General features: G+C 41.4%; 1 protein-coding gene across 1 annotated transcript in view; it reads left to right on the plus strand.

Annotated features, from left to right (window-relative positions):
* Window positions 1–20,589, plus strand: part of LOC137277925 (uncharacterized) — a 56,269-nt gene that overhangs the window by 25,851 nt on the left and 9,829 nt on the right. Inside the window, exons 2-5 of the mRNA XM_067809937.1 lie at window positions 7,770–7,913; window positions 8,116–8,358; window positions 12,855–13,035; window positions 13,845–13,960. Of these exons, the coding sequence (XP_067666038.1) occupies window positions 7,770–7,913; window positions 8,116–8,358; window positions 12,855–13,035; window positions 13,845–13,960 (684 nt within the window). The remainder of the gene's footprint in view (window positions 1–7,769; window positions 7,914–8,115; window positions 8,359–12,854; window positions 13,036–13,844; window positions 13,961–20,589) is intronic.

Below are 20,589 nucleotides of genomic sequence, written 5' to 3' on the forward strand. Positions count from 1 at the left end.
TTATAATTTAAAGGTGTCATGTATCATGTTTGAATAGTATATGCATTGTTCAGTTTTTTGTGTATTAGAGAAATGGTGACGAAAATGCGAGTATCATGTATGCCATGTATCATGTTCGTATGATGTTTTTATATTTTATTTTAAAGGGATCAAGTGTGTGAATGTTATATGCTGTGGTACAATGAATTTCAGAACAGGCTGTACTTAATCCCTTGTTGATTCCCCCCCCCCTCCCCCTTATTGAGTCAGCTACGGGTGACTGATTCACACCCTGAAACAAAGGCAGGGGCACAGTGGGGTACCCCCTTTTGGCAAATCCGCCGTGCAAGATAAAAGTAATAAATCAATTAGATTGTTATCGGTTAATTCTTTCATCCGTGTTTGTTTTTATAACCCAGTTCATAATTCCTTTTGGTGCTCCTCCAACCGTACATTACACAACATGCAATACATCAGACCTTGAGTTACAACTTTGTTAGTGCAGACATCAGAAATGCTAAATGGGAATCATTGTCGGGCAATTTCGGCATCACAACCAGACTACATCCATCGATACTATGTAGGTGGTTTATGTGCTTGAGAGTGGGCAAGTCATTCCTCTCTGAATGAAGAGAAATCTACTGACAGGATTTTGCAATTTGTGACAATGCATATTTGCAACATTGAAACACAGACACACTATGAGAACAATGTGATGTAAATATAGGTGGTACTGTTTTTGTTATGAGTGTGTATTCCTACATGTTAATGCTATTGAGCAAATTTTGATGATTTTCTAAATCAATGTTTATGATGAATAAAGAGAAATCAACTGACTGACTGATTTTTGTTTTAGGTCCAGGTGATGATGAGATAACTTAAGTGAGCATGTATTGTCATATAATTTACACAATCAACGATCAGGTGGACATATGGTACTCGCTGCATGCTAATAACCAATTATAACCAAATATAGCCACTTGGTAACGGAAACTCACTGGATCCCTACTGGAATCTGGGTAACGGAAACGCACTGGAGCCCATACTGGAATCTGGGTAACGGAAACCAACTGGAGCCAAACCGGATTGTGGGTAATTTGTGAGTTTCCATGTAACGGAAACTTGATGGAAACGTAAAGGAACGATCCGGAAACCTACCTGAAACTTAAGTTTCCACTTTGTTTCAGTTAGGTTTCCGGTAACGAAATCGCACTGGAGCCCTACTGGAATCTGGGTAACAGAAACCCACTGGAGCCCATACTGGAAACTGGGTAACGGAAACGCACTGGAGCCCTACCGGATTGTGGGTAATTTGTGAGTTTCCATTTAACGGAAACTTGATGGAAACGTAAAGAAACGATCCGGAAACCTACCTGAAACTTAAGTTTCCATTTTGTTTCAGTTAGGTTTCCGGTGTCCGGAAACGCAGTTATTTTTGCTGTGTGAAGACTGGTATCTATAGTATAGAGTAGTGCTTCTCTCTCGATAATTTTTCTCTCCTGTTCCATGTAGAAGAGGTGACCGGATTTGGTTTGGGTGTTGTCAGCCTGTCTGTCAAGCTTTCTGTCGTTTGGGGTGTTAGCAGGTGTGCGGTGCTTCCAGGTCTTGACGACATGGTGGCTTTATATATAGGTCCACTTTTAGAACCGTTTCTAGCACCTGCCCCTACCTTCTGGATATCCTGAGGTTCTTCTTCTTCCTCCTTGATTCTAATTATTAACTCATGGAGTTTGTCAACAGGGGAATACTCACTGCTGCCATCATCCAGCGTTGACACTATGTCTACCAAAATTGCCATGGTTTTATCCACACATGCCTACAACATCGTCGCGGTTTGCTCCACAAGGTATGGACCTTGATCCTCCCCAGACGATTTAAGAAGTCCTCGATGGTTGGTAGGTTTCTCCCAAGCAGGCAAGGCAGCAGACAGTTCACCGGGCAATATGGTTGTGCAGTGCGATGTCGCATTTGGAGCTATCTTGCTGGCGGGCAATTGGATCAATGGTTCTGCAGCAGGCAATATGGTTATGCAAGAGGGCTTTTGGTAGCTGATAGAGCCTTTTGGACCCAATTCCGAAAGGCCATGTTACCTCAGCTGCCCACAGCGCACAGCAAATCTCTTTTTTTTGTGGCATGGTGGTTATTCCTGGATATATACTGAGCAAAAATGAAAACTTGACTCTCAGTATTTTGGGGAGTGTTTATTTTACGGAGTATTTATTTAAGGCAGTTATTTTAGTTGCATGCTGTACACAAAACCCCTGGACATCAACGGAAAACAGAAACACGTCACGCCGTTTGTCTTTAACATTGATAGCATTTACGGTGTCGGAATACCCTCCAAAATGAAGTATACAGAATGGAGAACAATGAAGTGATTTGTCTAGCGTCTTGTACAGCCACACATCGCCTCTTCATGGAACTCACAACGTTAGTGAACACTGCCCGAGGAAGACGTCGCCATTGCTCAACAAGGACACCTTGAAGATCTTGCAACGTCTATGATGGATTGACTTGTTGACTCGTTTGTCCCAGATGTGTTCGATTGGATTGAAGTTTTCGCAGAAAATTCCGCGAAAGGACTTCTGTATGGGGCCTAGCGTTGTCTCGGTAGAACTTTAGTCCAGGGCGTGTCTTTGCATGAACGGAAGCAGAACAGGTTGCAAAATCTGATCCCTGTGCTGGACATCAGTTAAGTTCCCTTGAGCATCAAGAAGAGGAGAATTTCCGTGTGCGCAAAAAGATCCCCACACCATGACCGCTCCTCTATCAAACCAGGCAACTTCACGGACGCAGACTTGAGACTGGTCTGTTATGGTGTCTCCGGGAGGCGAAGTCCGGCGACACGCAAGCGATTTCTAACTGTTTGTGGGGTTATCTTTCCTTAAAACACATCCTTACTTGTGGAAAGTTGCAGTGACAAATCTGTTGCGAAGAAGACGTAAATGTATTGCTGCATCTTGAAAGCATCTCTGTTACACCTCATACTTGATCCCGGATTTTTTAACAGAAAGTTGAGACTTTTACGCTGTAATTAGAGGCAAATCTGTGAACATGATATCTTCCCCATATCTTCTTCAGATTTCTAACAATATACTGCTAAATTCCCCAATGATCATGATCAATTATGTTGGTGAAGAAGTGAGCTTTATCATTAAGGGCTCTAATGCACAGAATGAGCTAAACACGCATTGAACACAGATCTGGCAATAGCTGGTTTCATGCTACCTTTACACAATGTGGATTTAACGTTCGTATTGTCAGAGCCATCATCACCGCCACCAACTCTCTCCAAGTCGAACTTTATTCACGCCTTGCAGACCAATGTCCATATAGCTCACTCCCCCAAGCAGAACACAATATCGGTAAAACTATTCTACTTTAGTGATCATACGCTGTTCTACTAGTAAACGGTTTTTGTAGTTTTACAGATTGTTCTTCTAAATGATTATTTGATCTATACCCTCAGGAGACAGTTAAATAAAATCATTCAAGGATATGACTTCCAGAGTCTGAATACTCAGTGATCTTGTCATCAGTTGGCAAATGGAACCTGCTACAAGTGAGTGAGTGAGTGAGTTGAGTTTTACGCCGCACTCAGCAATATTACAGCTATATGGCGGCGGTCTGTAAATAATCGAGTCTGGACCAGACAATCCAGTGATCAACAACATGAGCATCGATCTGCGCAATTGGGAACCGATGACATGCGTCAACCAAGTCAGCGAGCCTGACCACCCGATCCCGTTAGTCGCCTCTTACGACAAGCTGAGTCGCCTTTTATGGCAAGCATGGGTTGCTGAAGGCCTATTCTACCCCGGGACCTTCACGGGTCGAACCTGCTACAATCTTCATGTAAACAATCTGACCGACAACTGATGCAATAGGTCGAACCCGAACGTTACCTTGATGATCAAACAGATACTTGACAAAGGACTTTAGCTTGTCCAGCCTCCGTCTTGGAATTGGCAACATCATAACTCTGTTATCAGTAACAAGACCACTCAAAACCACTCAACAAGTTAACTTGGCTCCCTTTGGTACAAAACTGGATTTAATCAGGTTACTCTTGATAGCTAGCCCAATTCTTCTTGCATATTTTAAACTACTGACAGCCATTATCCCTTCTTCTATAAATGTCACACATCTGTACGACTGGGATCGGCAGTACTGTACCGACCGACGTGTAGTTTTAGTAAAGTCGTAAGGAGCAGCTATCAGTCCAAAGGGCATAGCTACAAACTTTACTGTAAAATGTTCTGTCCCCTCCAATACTCCAGTAAATTTCTAGGAAATCAGTATGAGGTTCTACAATAGTTAAGTGGTGATAGGCAGAATGTATGTCAGCTATCACCAACCAGTCATTTTTGTTTATGTACATACGAGCTGTACGTCAGTTTTCATATTTCACAGAGCATTTCCAAAAATGCTTACTGAATAAGGATTGATCTAAAATCGGTCTCATCTTGCCAGAAGACCGAGTCGAACACATGAAGGACTAGCAGCAGTAGGCTTCTCCTCACAGACAACGATTAAACTTGAAAATCATGAATAGCACTTTTTGCAAAGTCACCACTGCATAGCATTGATTATCCATTATCTGGGGGATGACTAAAAATACTCTGTAGCCATTATCAATGAAGTCAATAACAAAAACACTTGCATTGATAATTGATAAACTTCCATAAAGGAATAATTTTCTTTGAAGGTTACATGCAACATAAAACACTTCGCACATTCTGATACCTTTCGGTATGCACTTACGCGAAACAAATCATCAAAAGTGCCAATTCAACCTATAAAGTTGGAAAAAAACGCGAGGAAAAACCTCGCAAGCGCAATTCAAACGATTCATTAACTTTCTCCTTGCGCAGGGGTAAAAGGTGGTTTTAACAGCTATGTTGCGCTGCGCTCATGACACATGTGCAGTGAGTAGGTTCGCGGAGCTTGAAACAGTGTGACTGTCCGGAGTATGAGGTCGTAAGCAGCAGTCTAATCCTGTTTGTGTAGAATAACAAGTAAATAATCTACTCGTTACACAACTCGCAAAATCAAAAATATAAAAAGCTCAGTGTCTGGTTTATTGACACCTATATGTCTGAATGTCTGTCTGCTAATAACAATATGCGATGCACAACTTCAATCATTGACCACAAGCAGTTTGAATTTAACCCTATCGGGTTTATAAGCGGCTAAACGTATCGACAAATGACCCAGTGGTCATTGAGCACACGATTGTGAGAACACCCAACGGGTCAGACTGGGTTCGGTATGGCGGTTACAAAATATTGCACTTTTGATATGCGACTATACGCATATAATTTTGTTCATTTGTTTTTTTTCCACAATTAACAATGCATTTTATAGTTAACATATGATGACAGTGTTTTTATTATGTTTGGTTTTATGGTTGCACGTCACCCTTAAAACAACTTTTTACCATAATTTCTGCCTGTGCGTGTTCAAATTCTTAATAATCTGTCGTTAATATTATGAGAATCACAAATACTGTGACACTTAACATGTAATCCCAGTAGACTTTGGATCAGCATATTCGTCGCACACCCACCATTCTGCACTCCCTCCACCCCGCACTCCCATCATCCTGCACTCCCACTACCCCGCACTCCCACCACCCCGCACTCCCACCACCCTGCACTCCCACCACCCTGCACTCCCACCACCCTGCACTCCCACCACCCTGCGCTCCCACCATCCTGCGCTCCCACCATCCTGCACTCCCACCACCCTGCACTACCGCCATCCTGCGCTCCCACCACCCTGCACTCCCACCATCCTGCACTCCCACCATCCTGCACTGCCACCATTCTGCACTGTCACCATCCTGCACACCCGCCACCCTGCACTCCCACCACCCTGCGCTCAAACCATCCTGCGCTCCCACCATCCTGCACTCCCATCATCCTGCAGTCGAACCACCCTGCACTCGAACCATCGTGCACTCGAACCATCCTGCACTCCCACCATTCTGCACTCCCACCATTCTGCACTCCCTCCACCCCGCACTCCCATCATCCTGCACTCCCACTACCCCGCACTCCCACCACCCTGCACACCCACCGCAATGCACTCCCTCCACCCCGCACTCCCATCATCCTGCACTCCCACTACCCCGCACTCCCACCATCCTGCGGTCCCACCATCCTGCACTCCCACCACCCTGCACTCCCACCACCCTGCACTCCCACCACCCTGCGCTCCCACCATCCTGCACTCCCACCATCCTGCACTCCCATCACCCTGCACTACCGCCATCCTGCGCTCCCACCACCCTGCACTCCCACCATCCTGCACTCCCACCATCCTGCACTGCCACCATTTGCACTGTCACCATCCTGCACTCCCACCATCCTGCACACCCGCCACCCTGCACTCCCACCACCCTGCGCTCAAACCATCCTGCGCTCCCACCATCCTGCACTCCCATCATCCTGCAGTCGAACCACCCTGCACTCGAACCATCGTGCACTCGAACCATCCTGCACTCCCACCATTCTGCACTCCCACCATTCTGCACTCCCTCCACCCCGCACTCCCATGATCCTGCACTCCCACTACCCCGCACTCCCACCACCCTGCACACCCACCGCAATGCACTCCCACCATCCTGCACACCCACCACCCTGCACTCCCACCACCCTGCGCCTAAACCATCCTGCACTCCCACCATCCTCCACTCCCACCATCCAGCACACCCACCACCCTGCACTCCCACCACCCTGCGCCTAAACCATCCTGCACTCCCACCATCCTGCACTGCCACCACCCTGCACTCCCACCACCCTGCACCCCCACCACCCTGCGCTCAAACCATCCTGCACTCCCATACAGATGTCAACGTGATGACCGCATATTCTTGGACTTGATCTTCATAACAGTTCAGTTCTCTGCTCGCGTAAAACGCCTGTCATCTCAGATCACGTAGTGACGGCTCCCAGCCGACTTCAGAAGAATCAGCTCTATTAAAACATTGTACTGGATTCTGTTTCCTTTTCTAGACCATGTAAGTCTTTATCACCTTTCAGTTTTCTGAATTCTTTCGAGGTATTCCCAAACACTTCTCTCACACCCTCAAGATTAGTCTCGATTCTAGAATTGTTCTTGCATTCCATTTCCACCTGAGTCCATATACTTTGAAATGGCGTTGAGTTTGTTGTTAATTTGATTACTAGATCTAGAAGTATTCATGACGTAATGTATACGTGGTGCACAAGCTGGAATGATAATTCATATATCATTTGCCTTATGAACACTCATTAGGCCCCAGCTACAACTGAATTACACCTTTGTTGTATTCCACTACGCTAGGGGATAACAATTTCTATCTCATTCGTCCCTCAAACGTTAAATGTGGTGAAATTGTGGAGAATTTTACACATGATTGGGTAATTGTAAATCCCTTGAGACTAATTTTGCTATTGTGTGCAATTGACAAACCGACTCTCTCTACTCTGTGATAAATAGAAATTGATTATATATATGCAAGAAAGCATACGTTTCGTACTTACGAAATAGAGGCAAACTTGGATATTATACAAAGTTGAGGATTAAACTCAGGAGGTTTTGTATTCAGTTATACATATCTACATGTTATTACCATATGATCTTAGTATACTGCTCAAAACAGTTTGGCACAATATTTCTTGGTTACACTCCTTAAAGTAGGAAGACGCCACTTAACATTGCACATACAGCTATTATGATAGGAAGAAACTCTCCATGTTTCTTCTTGAATTGTAAATGTAACATCTTGGTGGATCTATTTTCAGATGGCGCAGCACTGATTGGAAATGAAAGCATCGCTGATGTAGGATGCTTTGCAGCTAAGCTTGAAGTTCTCAACAGACTCTTATGTGACCTTACCTTGGCATTACAAAATGTGACAGAATTACAGCCGGACGTTTGTCCCAAATGTATGTGTACAACATTTTGTGAATATTTGGGATTACTGTTTATAATTTCGGATAAGAAACGAGAAAAGGTGTATTTGGATTCCATCATTGTAAACAAAATTAATATTGATTTTTAAAAAAACAATTTATATAGTATAAGAGTAATAGCAGATATAAAACTGTCGAGAACCTGGTTGTTATCAAGCAGTATGATGTTTCGCAGTGGAAGGGTGTGCCGGTTTGGTCGCAGCCTGTTCATCGTCTGATGTAGCGGTTGTGGACTCAGTTGGGACCATCCTGCCAAGTCTTCATGCCTCTGAAAATGTCAGCGGACTGACAGTGGATCATTCAGCTGCAGGATGTCCTGGCTATGTCATCTACTACTTCACTCAAAGTCCGTTCCTGTTAATATGTTGGGTCATCAACGGCACCGGGGCAACGGAAACTGTGATAGCAAATGAAACAAGTACGTATCTTCATCCAAAAAATCGAACTAGAACCAATAAAAACACATAGGTGTTAACCCATGTACTGAGAAAAAGATGAAATAATTATACTTCCTCACTGATGCCAGTAGACAGGAAATAGGCAGTTTCACCTCATGCTCTCCTCCTTGCTGACCCGTTTGTTTATGTATATAAATCTCAGACAGTTGTGATCGGGTTATCCAAACGATAGTCTGTTTGGTCAGGGTTAGGGTTAACCCTGTAGCCTACCGACCCACCTGAATTTGGTCAGGGTTAGGGTTAACCCCGTAGCCTACATACCCACCTGAATTTGGTCAGGGTTTGGGTTAACACTGTAGCCTACCGACCCACCTGAACGTTGAATAAAGGAGACTAATGAGGCTGCCTCATCTGTAGATATTCATAAATATTGTAGGAGTGACAAAAACTCATCTTTGTATCGGGTACTATTGCTCCAGACTTTGCTCTGTTCATTTCACAGACATTTTTAGGCCTTCACACATGCAATAGACCTGGCTTTAAACCCTAATCCTCACAGATAATGACACTGTTTACACAGTCAAAATCAACAATAAACCTAACACTAACCCTAATCCTCATATATACTGACACTGTTTACAGAGTCAAAATCAACAACGCAACTGACTCTAACCCTAATCCTCACAGATAATGACACTAATTACATAGTCAAAATCAACAATAAACCTAACGCTAACCCTCACAGATAATGACACTAATTCTATAATCAAAACCAGCAACGTAATGGACTCTAACCCTAACCCTTACAGATAATGATTCTAACTGCATAGCCAAAATCAACAACATCACTGACTCGAACCCTAACCCTGAGTGATAATGACACTAATAATACAGTGAAAATCAGCCATAACCTATACCTAAACCTTAAACCTCACAGATAAGGACACTAATAATACAGTGAAAATCAGCCTTAACCTAACCCGGACACTCATACATTATGACGCTAATAATACAGTGAAAATCAGCCTTAACCTATACCTGAACCCTAACCCTGACAGATAAGGACACTAATAATACAGTGAAAATCAGCCTGAACCTAACCCGGACACTCATACATTATGACGCTAATAATACAGTGAAAATCAGCCTTAACCTAAACCTAAACCCCAAACCTCACAGATTATATCATTAATAATACAGTGAAAAACAGCCAGAACCTAAACCTGAATCCTACCCTCACAGATACTGACGCTAACAATACAGTGAAAATCAGCCTTAACCTAAACCTAAACACCAAACCTCACAGATTATATCATTAATAATACAGTGAAAATCAGCCTTAACCTAAACCTGAATCCTACCCTCACACATACGAACGCTAATGATACAGTGAAAATCAGCCTTAACCTAACCTGGACACTCATACATTATGACGCTAATAATACAGTGAAAATCAGCCTTAACCTAAACCTAAACCCCAAACCTCACAGATTACATCATTAATAATACAGTGAAAATCAGCCTTAACCTAAACCTAAACCCCAAACCTCACAGATTATATCATTTATAATACAGTGAAAATCAGCCTTAACCTAAACCTAAACCCTAAACCTCACAGTTTATAACACTAATAATAGAGTGAAAATCAGTCTTAACCTAACCCTATCCCTAACTCTCACAGTTAATGACACTAATAATACTGTGAAAATCAGCCTTAACCTAAACCTAAACACCAAACCTCACAGATTATATCATTAATAATACAGTGAAAATCATCCTTAACCTAAACCTAAACCCCAAACCTCACAGATTATATCATTAATAATACAGTGAAAATCAGCCTTAACCTAAACCTAAACCCTAAACCTCACAGATTATATCACTAATAATAGAGTACAAATCAGCCTTAACCTAAACCTAAACCCGAAACCTCACAGAGTATATCATTAATAAGACAGTGAAAATCAGCCTTAACCTACATCTAAACCCTAAACCTCACAGATTACATCACTAACAATACAGAGAAAATCAGCCTGAACCTAAACCTGAATCCTACCCTCACAGATACTGACGCTAATAGTACAGTGAAAATCAGCCTTAACCTAACCTGGACACTCATACATTATGACGCTAATAATACAGTGAAAATCAGCCTTAACCTAAATCTAAACCCCAAACCTCACAGATTACATCATTAATAATACAGTGAAAATCAGCCTTAACCTAAACCTAAACCCCAAACCTCACAGATTATATCATTAATAATACAGTGAAAATCAGCCTTAACCTAAACCTAAACCCTAAACCTCACAGATTATATCACTAATAATACAGTGAAAATCAGCCTTAACCTAAACCTAAACCCCAAACCTCACAGATTATATCACTAATAATACAGTGAAAATCAGCCTTAACCTAAACCTAAACCCTAAACCTCACAGATTATATCACTAATAATACAGTGAAAATCAGCCTTAACCTAAACCTAAACCCCAAACCTCACAGATTATATCATTAATAATACAGTGAAAATCAGCCTTAACCTAAACCTAAACCCTAAACCTCACAGATTATATCACTAATAATAGAGTACAAATCAGCCTTAACCTAAACCTAAACCCGAAACCTCACAGAGTATATCATTAATAAGACAGTGAAAATCAGCCTTAACCTACATCTAAACCCTAAACCTCACAGATTACATCACTAACAATACAGAGAAAATCAGCCTGAACCTAAACCTGAATCCTACCCTCACAGATACTGACGCTAATAGTACAGTGAAAATCAGCCTTAACCTAACCTGGACACTCATACATTATGACGCTAATAATACAGTGAAAATCAGCCTTAACCTAAATCTAAACCCCAAACCTCACAGATTACATCATTAATAATACAGTGAAAATCAGCCTTAACCTAAACCTAAACCCCAAACCTCACAGATTATATCATTAATAATACAGTGAAAATCAGCCTTAACCTAAACCTAAACCCTAAACCTCACAGATTATATCACTAATAATACAGTGAAAATCAGCCTTAACCTAAACCTAAACCCCAAACCTCACAGATTATATCACTAATAATACAGTGAAAATCAGCCTTAACCTAAACCTAAACCCTAAACCTCACAGATTATATCACTAATAATACAGTGAAAATCAGCCTTAACCTAAACCTAAACCCCAAACCTCACAGATTATATCACTAATAATACAGTGAAAATCAGCCTTAACCTAAACCCTAAACCTCACAGATTATATCACTAATAATACAGTGAAAATCAGTCTTAACCTAAACCTGAATCCTACCCTCACAGATACTGACGCTAATAATACAGTGAAAATCAGCCTTAACCTGAATCCTAAACCCTAAACCTCACAGATTATATCACTAATAATACAGTGAAAAACAGCCTTAACCTAAACCTGAATCCTACCCTCACAGATACTGACGCTAATAATACAGTGAAAATCAGCCTTAACCTAACCCTAACCCTAACTCTCACAGTTAATGACACTAATAATACAGTGAAAATCAGGCTTAACCTAAACCTAAACCCTAAACCTCACAGATTATATCACTAATAATACAGTGAAAATCAGCCTTAACCTAACCCTAACCCTAACTCCCACAGTTAATGACACTAATAATACAGTGAAAATCAGCCTTAACCTAAACCTAAACCCTAAACCTCACAGATTATATTATTAATAATACAGTGAAAATCAGCCTTAACCTAACCCTAACCCTAAACCTCACAGATTATATCACTAATAATACAGTGAAAATCAGCCTTAACCTAAACCTGAAACCTACCCTCACACATTGTCAAAAATTACTATTGAACTAATCATGACTCTTATTCAATAGTGCAGTGGCATTTTGTGTAAAATATTGATACACGACAAATGTATTTGGTACCGTTGGAAAGCTTGGAATCTCTACCTTTCCCAGTCTAAGTAAACTTAGACTCAGCATTTTTCGTTACACTCCTCTATGAGTCTAACAAAGCCTAGTAGGAGTCAGGTAAACTTTGATGCTGACCAATCAGAACACAGCGAAAATGGACATTTGCAAATTCCTTTTGAACTTTTACCTCGAAAATGTTTGTACCTGAACGATTCTGAATGCTATTTTCCGTCTGATCGCTTGTGTGTGATGCACATGGAACACACTGCAAAGCCGTCAACAGTGAATAATCATTTTTGAAATTCGCGGTTTTTTTTGTCAATATTCAAGGATGTTAGCTTGCGGAAATACTGGCTAGTGGTAACCAAGTCATCAAAAGGGTATATACTGCAGGTCAACAGCAGTAGCTGTTGATTGATCCTTATGGCCGTCTCTCTTTTGATTTGACAGTCATAGATCGCTCAAAGGTCACGTGACGCGGCCTCATACTAGGGTTTGCTAGACTCAGGAGAGGAGTGTAACGAATAACACTGAGACTAACTTTACTTTGATTACCTTTCCCAAACCATTGCTGCCAGACTAGAAAGTGTCATGTTTCTAGTCTTGGCAGAGATATCGGGACTGGTGACTGGCGTTGCTTACCATACCAACAACGTTTACGTCGCTGTGGACTATGTTGACGTGCCCGATGTTCTGTTGTCTGTGGAGACCATCTCCCCCTTCACGGTCACTCCACTTACCAACCTGACCTGCAAACCTGGGAGAGTGAGATACAACAACGGGTTGGTGACACTGTTTGACTTTGTTTGAGGGGCCGTCTCCGTATTGGAGACTCTTGCATCATGGCGGTGCACACTAGGTGGGGATTACAACGTGTAAGTAAACAGGGTTGCCATGACATCTAGCGTTTTTCTGTCTGACATCTTGAATGTAACATGACAGGGTTCAACAGGGAACACAATTGTAAGTATACCAGGAGTTGCCATGACATCTAACGTTCTTCGGTCTAACATCTGGAATATAGCATGACAGAGCTCAACAGGAAACACAACATGTAAGTATGCCAGGGATACCATGACATCCAACATCTTGACTATAACAAACGGTCTTCGGTCTGACAGCTTAAGTATTACATGACAGGGCTCAACAGGGAACACAACTTGTGCATGTGAGTGACTGCACGTGTCAAAAAGGTGTACAACATGTGTGTGTGTACACATCGACAGAGAGTACAACATGTGTGTGATGGCTATGTGTGTGTGTGAAAGTGTGTACACATTGACAGAGAGTACAACATGTTTATGAAGGTTAACAGACACATTCATATGCATATACCTGATACTCTGTCATCACGTTAATAATTGCAGGTATGGCAAGTTTGTATAGTTGTATATTGCATGTGTAAAGTTGTACCCACACATGCTCCTCCTTGTGAATGTACAATAATCGGCGTTAAAGTGAACACACACGTGTAAAAAGTTTGCTTGAGTACGCACCCGGAAACCTTTCCCTTCTAACTTGATGAGAAAGTTAGAAGGGATCACCGCCATGATGCAAGAGTTTCCAATAACGTTAACATGTTTCATTCCAGACGAATTTTCTTCAGCGACTGCAAGACACTGAAGAGCGTCGACCTGACGGGAGGAGATGAACGAATCGTAATGCAGTATTCACTCAGCATTAACGCATTTGATGTCCTTGACAATGGTATGTAACGACTCAGGTTTGGAATCATATTCTATTCGACATTTCTTAATCCTAAGCCTACTTCCTGATTAAGCATGAAACAAATATGTGTTGTATAGCTCAGTAAATACCCCGAACTCGGTGAACTTGGGTGACCTAATTAAACACCTGTGCGACATCATTATGCAGAAACGTCTGGAACCTAAGACACATGTGTGTGATTTCACTGGGCATGGGCCCAGATTGACCTCAGGTCAAGCCCACGGAAAAAGTTCTAGAATCAAAGACCCAGGTGTGTGACCCCAGTAACTAAGGAATTACCTGGAAGCATAACCTCAGGACGAGTCAGGTCACGCTTCTGGAGGGTTCAATCCGGTTTTACAGAAGATGCTGAATACCATGACATTGCCATCTGACATTTTTGAATTTACATTGACAAGTGTGACGATCCGGTTCTCATCAAGAAACGTAAAAGGGAATTACATTTTTGCCTATTTAGCTTCACAGTGGGTGCTTAAGTCTGTACAAAGGCTTGATGGTTGAGTGAATTTGCATAGCCAGTAATGATTCGTGACTGTAAGTAAAACCACTTAAAACCACCTGTGTCTCCAGCAAGGTGTAATTTATATCGGTGGCCATGCGTGACGACATTCTTGGATATATCAGTCGGATTCTATCCCCAGTGGTTGAACTAGTGTTGGGGATTACATACAGAGTGTTTGAACCAATGATTATATACCTACGAGATAACACTATTTGGTATCTAGTAAACATGTACTTACCTTATAATATCCATAGGAATGTCCAAAGAATCAGCACAGATTAGCTGACCCATTAGGAAAGCACCAATGATATCCTTGTGGTATAGCTGGGTATTCACCAGAATATCCGCCATGTTGGATTCACGACGTTATCAACACCTGGACACCTGGTGTGTTAATTTTTAGAACAGTCCCCTGGCAATGGGTTATATTTAGATCTATTGTGTCAACACCCGGTGTGTCTATATTTAGATCATGTTGTACATGGAATTTCCCACAACTTATTTTTAGACTCAGTTGGACCATGTAAGCCCCACCAAACAACCCCATGTCATACTCAGTCTCTGAAATCACTAGTGGATATATATTGACTTGATTTCACACATTGTTTCTGATTGGATCACAACCCTCTCTGGATTATACTGTGTGCAAATCACTGGATTTAACCCTATTCTGTGTGCAATTCTCTGGATATATATTTTCATCAGTCTCTCAACTATACATCAACATCAGGACATAAGTGTACCTTCACGCATTGGTGCAAACAACATGTAAGGGAGAACAACTTACCTCATGGCATCCATTGAAAATTCCTCCGAACGCATTCCATGATAGAATCACACATACATGCGTTGTATCCAACAGCACAATTTCACTTAGAACAGTTCCATGAACAGATCAATTCACACATATATCCATAGTATCCAGAAGCACAATTTCACTTAGAACAGTTCCAGGAACAGATCAATTCACACATACATGCGTTGTATCCACCAGCACAATTTCACTTAGAACAGTTCCATGAACAGATCAATTCACACATACATGCGTTGTATCCAGCAGCACAATTTCACTTAGAACAGTTCCATGAACAGATCAATTCACACATACATGCGTTGTATCCAACAGCACAATTTCACTTAGAACAGTTCCAGGAACAGATCAATTCACACATATATCCATAGTATCCAGAAGCACAGATATGTCCATGAAATATCCAGGTATGTCCAGTATTAAGAACATATCCAGCATGTCTAGATGTTTAGATGTTTAGATGTTTAGATGGGTCGGGACAAGCCACCCATTCATGTGAAGAAACAGATTCGCTCATACTGTACTCCAACAATGAATGAATCATTTGCCCACCCAGGGGGTTCCATATTTTACATACATACAAAAAGATAACAATATCTTAAAAATATCTACGAAAACCCCCCTAATTATTGTATTCACAAAACACCTGTAATGAAAGAAAGAACGGTAACAATATTTGCAAATCCTCAAATATATCTTGTCTGAAAATAAATAATATGTCATTTTACACTACTATCATTTTTAAGTATTTATATTCAATGAACAAACACTTGGTAATCACTTTTTTATAAAAATGATCAAATTTTAAAATACTCACAGTTCAAGAAATTCTTCAGCCATTTCTTCTAACACGCAACAGCAGAGCCATCGACGGATGTAATGTATGTGGAAAGGGGGACACCCAGGTTTTATATAAGCGAAACTGGTACAAAGACTTTCCCGTACCAAACTCTTGAACGTTCTGGTTCCATGACCTACAAGGTCAAGACGTCCTCAATATCACCCCGTTTTTTGCTTTTGAAGTTCATGTACTGGGGGTCACATCCTGTCAACCTGACACACATCTGTAGGGGTCAGCAACTGGTGCAGGAAAATTCCACTATTTTCCCCATGAGAGGACCCTCTAAGGTTAGAATACTGGCATTGGAAATTGTACGAAACAACCCCTCAACAGCCAATGTACTATCCTAATGTGTATTCATCTACCAAACATGTGCTCTCAACTTATGAAACAAACACGCATTCCCGCCCAAGCATGGAGATTAAGAAAAAAGAAAAATAACTTGTAAATAACTTCACATAGAGTTCCCGAGTGTCCATGTTAATCCTGGTTTCTTTCTTTTAATTTGTGACAGCCTTCGAGTGAGGTGCATTCTGCCATAACATTGCCTCTCCTACACTCAATGAACCGTGAAGAATTACGGCCTTCCCGCCCATTGAAGAAACTAGGTCATACAGCGTGTGGCCACATTATTACGTAACAAACATGGCGGACCGAGTGTTGACGACAAACTTCAAAGTGTCGTAACACGTTAGATATAAACAGTCTTACCCCAATATTTTGTGATGTGTTTTGCGTCTAGACTCTCCACAGGCCACAACATTCCAGTTATGCCATTCTGTCGCTTGTAATCTTGCACGACACGGGCCCTATGTATAGGGGCGTTGTTATCTTGAAAGATATAGCGGATTCCGGGTAAATGTCTGGCTACAACGGGCCAAAGCATATCATCGAGGATTTGTGTGTATTTATGAGCATTTATGTTGCCATCAACAACACAAATGGTACCAACACCATGCCAGGTGAAGCAGCCCCACACCATCAAACCGACGAGTGGCTGTCGTCCCGGACAAAGGCATTGCGGGAGGTATTCTTCACCGGGCTGTCTCCAAACAAAAACACGATTGTTTTCCCCAATGATAATTTCCACTCGTCAGAAAAGATTACTCGATTCCAGTAATTGTTCACTGTGCGATATCGTTGTCCCCTTGCCCCAACCCTAACCCCAACCCTGATTCCAGTAATTGTTCACCGTGCGATGTCGTTGTTCCCTTGCCCCAACCCTAACCCTAACCCTAACCCTGATTCCAGTAATTGTTCACTGTGCGACATCGTTCAGTCAGTTTCCTCATACGGCCTGTCTGGGGCGCATTTTCAACTGATCCACGTTGAATAAACCGCTTTACCACCGAATACACACTGCATCGAGGCATTCCAAAGAATCTTGCAATGTTAGAACATTTTTCGCCGCTTCGAAACTTTTGTACGGTTAATTTCTCAAGTGACTCCGACAAATCAGCCTATTTTCCCATTGTTGCCGGAAATAACCAGAATATGTAGCAGACGACAAGTGGATTAAAAATAGAATCACGTGAAAGACACGTGATATCGTGGTCGATCATGTGACAAAATATGGCGACTATACGCTGTGTCGTTTTTGACCTACAGTATATTGAAAACGAGCATCGCTATACACGATGTTGACGCCATTACAATTGTACGTAATAATATGGCCATGCGCTGTAGATCGCGACCCCTGCTGCTATTTTGAAACCCAATGACACTATTGATATTATGAAAATGAAAATCGTGGAAATCGTGGTTATTATGCATGCAGAACACTGTTGATTAGAATCCCTGTAGAATGAGCCACATGTGTTATGTCAATGCAACACAATAATATGAATACACTTTAGTGTGTCATACAAATGTACATGATATACACTATTCATACGAAACTCGCGCGCTAAACAAATACTGTTCCTAGTAACTAAAACAAAGGAAACGATCACAAAAATATACAATCATATACGGTGGAGGCATTTCCAAATGTTTCTTGTTGTTTCAGTGATTCAATGGACTGACACAATCCACCCATTCTTGTGAAGAAACAGACTGATTCATACTGCACTTCAATAATAAATGAATCGTTTGCTCACCCCTACTATACCCCGAAGACAATCTAATCACATCTACTCATAATGCAAACACATCTATTAAAATCATCACGTAAACACATTATATGCATGTATTTCAAATCATCATGTACTCACACCATATCTATTAAGATACAATATAAACACACTTTTTGAAAAAAACAAACAAAAGCAATAACAAACAAAAACTGTATGAATAAAGAAAGGATCAACTCTCTTGCCCTTTCCTGGATGAACCTGTCTGAATAAATAAAATGCTAGCATTGTTAAACATGGATTCCGTACATTGGGAATACACAATAACTTTACACAAATTACCCGTACAATACATACTGTTAGACAATGTATATTCGACTTTCCAGTCCAGAGTTTAAAAAAATCCACAATACATCCATAACATTTATGTATTATAATCCATGAAGTCGCAGTAATGCCACACCGAACAAACGACGCCTTGGCGCTCTCACTCAGACAAAGACCCACATGTGCTCTCACTCAGAAAATTTTCGCGCAGCTTCGGTAGTAAATTAGAGTTACGTCTCTTACCCTTAGCGGAGGGTCAACAGACCCAGGGAACCAGTCTAAAAACCGGTTCTATGTCAAAACGGTTCTGTCAAAACGGAGCGCAAACGGCCACATAACCAAAACGGCTACATATCCCAAACGGCTGCTCACATTTCTAAATGATACATTATTTTAGGTGAACGGGTATAATAATTACAGTTCATTTTAGAGCAAAAATGAACTAAAACAGCAATGACGTTAGAACTGCAAGTTTTAACTTTTTTTACTGATCATAGTATGGGGTTGTATGAGGAGGTTGAGAATATAAGGTTGACACTGGTATTAAAGAAGTGACTGAGGTTTATGCCGCACTCAGCAATAGTCCAGTTTTTTGTCTGAAGCAGACAATCCAGTGATCAACAGCATGAGCATCGAACTGGAAACTGATTTGTCAACCAAGCCAACGACCCCATGACTCGCTTCTTATGACCATGCATGGGCTCATTCATTCTAACCTTCGAATACAATGTTGTATTAGAACAATGCATTAAGAAACACGAAAGATATAGAGATTTCATGGTTTATTAATTCCTTTTTCAAATAAGTAAAACTATGGGAACGGAGCACGACCAATAGTCTACCGTACATGTCATTGTCTTTCATCATCATCCTGTCCTTCACTCTCTGTCTCAGATAGGGTGTCTGCATCAACACCACCACCACCACCACCACCACCACCATCATCATCATCATCATCATCATCATCATCATCATCATCATCATCGGTCAACTTTTTCACCCAAGCCTTGTATTTGTACAATTTGGAAAACACATCATGATATATATTATTGCCATGTTTTACATATGATACATATAAGTAATAAAGCGAGCATACGTCTCCTTAAACGCGATCCAGGTTATTTTTTTCAGTCTGGTTTGGATCGCATCCTCACTGAAACCTGCCTTCATGTACAGCTGACGTTTCTCATCCAGTACATCTCTATTCAGCTCACGCGTGCTCTTCGAAATTAGCCATCTTCCTTTTCCTGTTGTTGACATTGCTTAATGGTTCATCATCATCATAATCATCCTGTTCCATTCCAGGACATTGCTTGTCGTGTAAATGTCGTTGTAAGATATGTTACTGCTAAACACTTGACCACAATAGTCACATTCTGACAGAGGACGTGGTCTCTTCACATCATCCTCTCATTTCCTTTAACTTGGGGTATTCCAGAAGGGCCCACTTGGGACTTTTCAACACACCAGTTTCGCCTGTGTTTTTGCAAATCAGAGGGATCTTGAAACATCACAGTCATCACAAGATGGCATGGATTAGAGCTGTTCTTCACACGTCTGCTCACGATGAACGTCTAACTCGGACTGAATCGTCCTAGCTTGGAGGTTTCCTTTTAAACTGAACGCATTAAGAGGTGTTTGGGGGAGGTGTTTGTGGTTTTAGATCAACCAGCAAATGTCCATAAGGCCTCTGGGTAGCCTTCTGAAACTGGTCCATGAAATGGTGTGTGTTACACGGATACATTTGTCTCGCCAAAGTCATGATGGGTTGTGTATCAATAGGGTTGTTGAACAGAAGTAGATAATGACAATTTCTTCGTTGTGTGGGATCCTGACTGCAATACAAGTTTTGGTTCAAGGCAATGACTCAGAGGTTACGATGATAACTTCCCCTTGTAAACAGATCAGTAATGCATGGATCTTTGCTCGCTATGAACATTAAGTCGTCAAGCACATCGACGTTCACCTCATGGGAGTTCAGAAACTCATCCTTTTCTAGGTCAGTAAGGATAAACACGGCTTTGTATGACGTTATACAAGGGCTGCCATCGTTTG

The sequence above is a fragment of the Haliotis asinina genome, chromosome 1 (assembly GCF_037392515.1).
Source record: "Haliotis asinina isolate JCU_RB_2024 chromosome 1, JCU_Hal_asi_v2, whole genome shotgun sequence".
In the NCBI taxonomy this organism is placed as follows: domain Eukaryota; kingdom Metazoa; phylum Mollusca; class Gastropoda; order Lepetellida; family Haliotidae; genus Haliotis; species Haliotis asinina.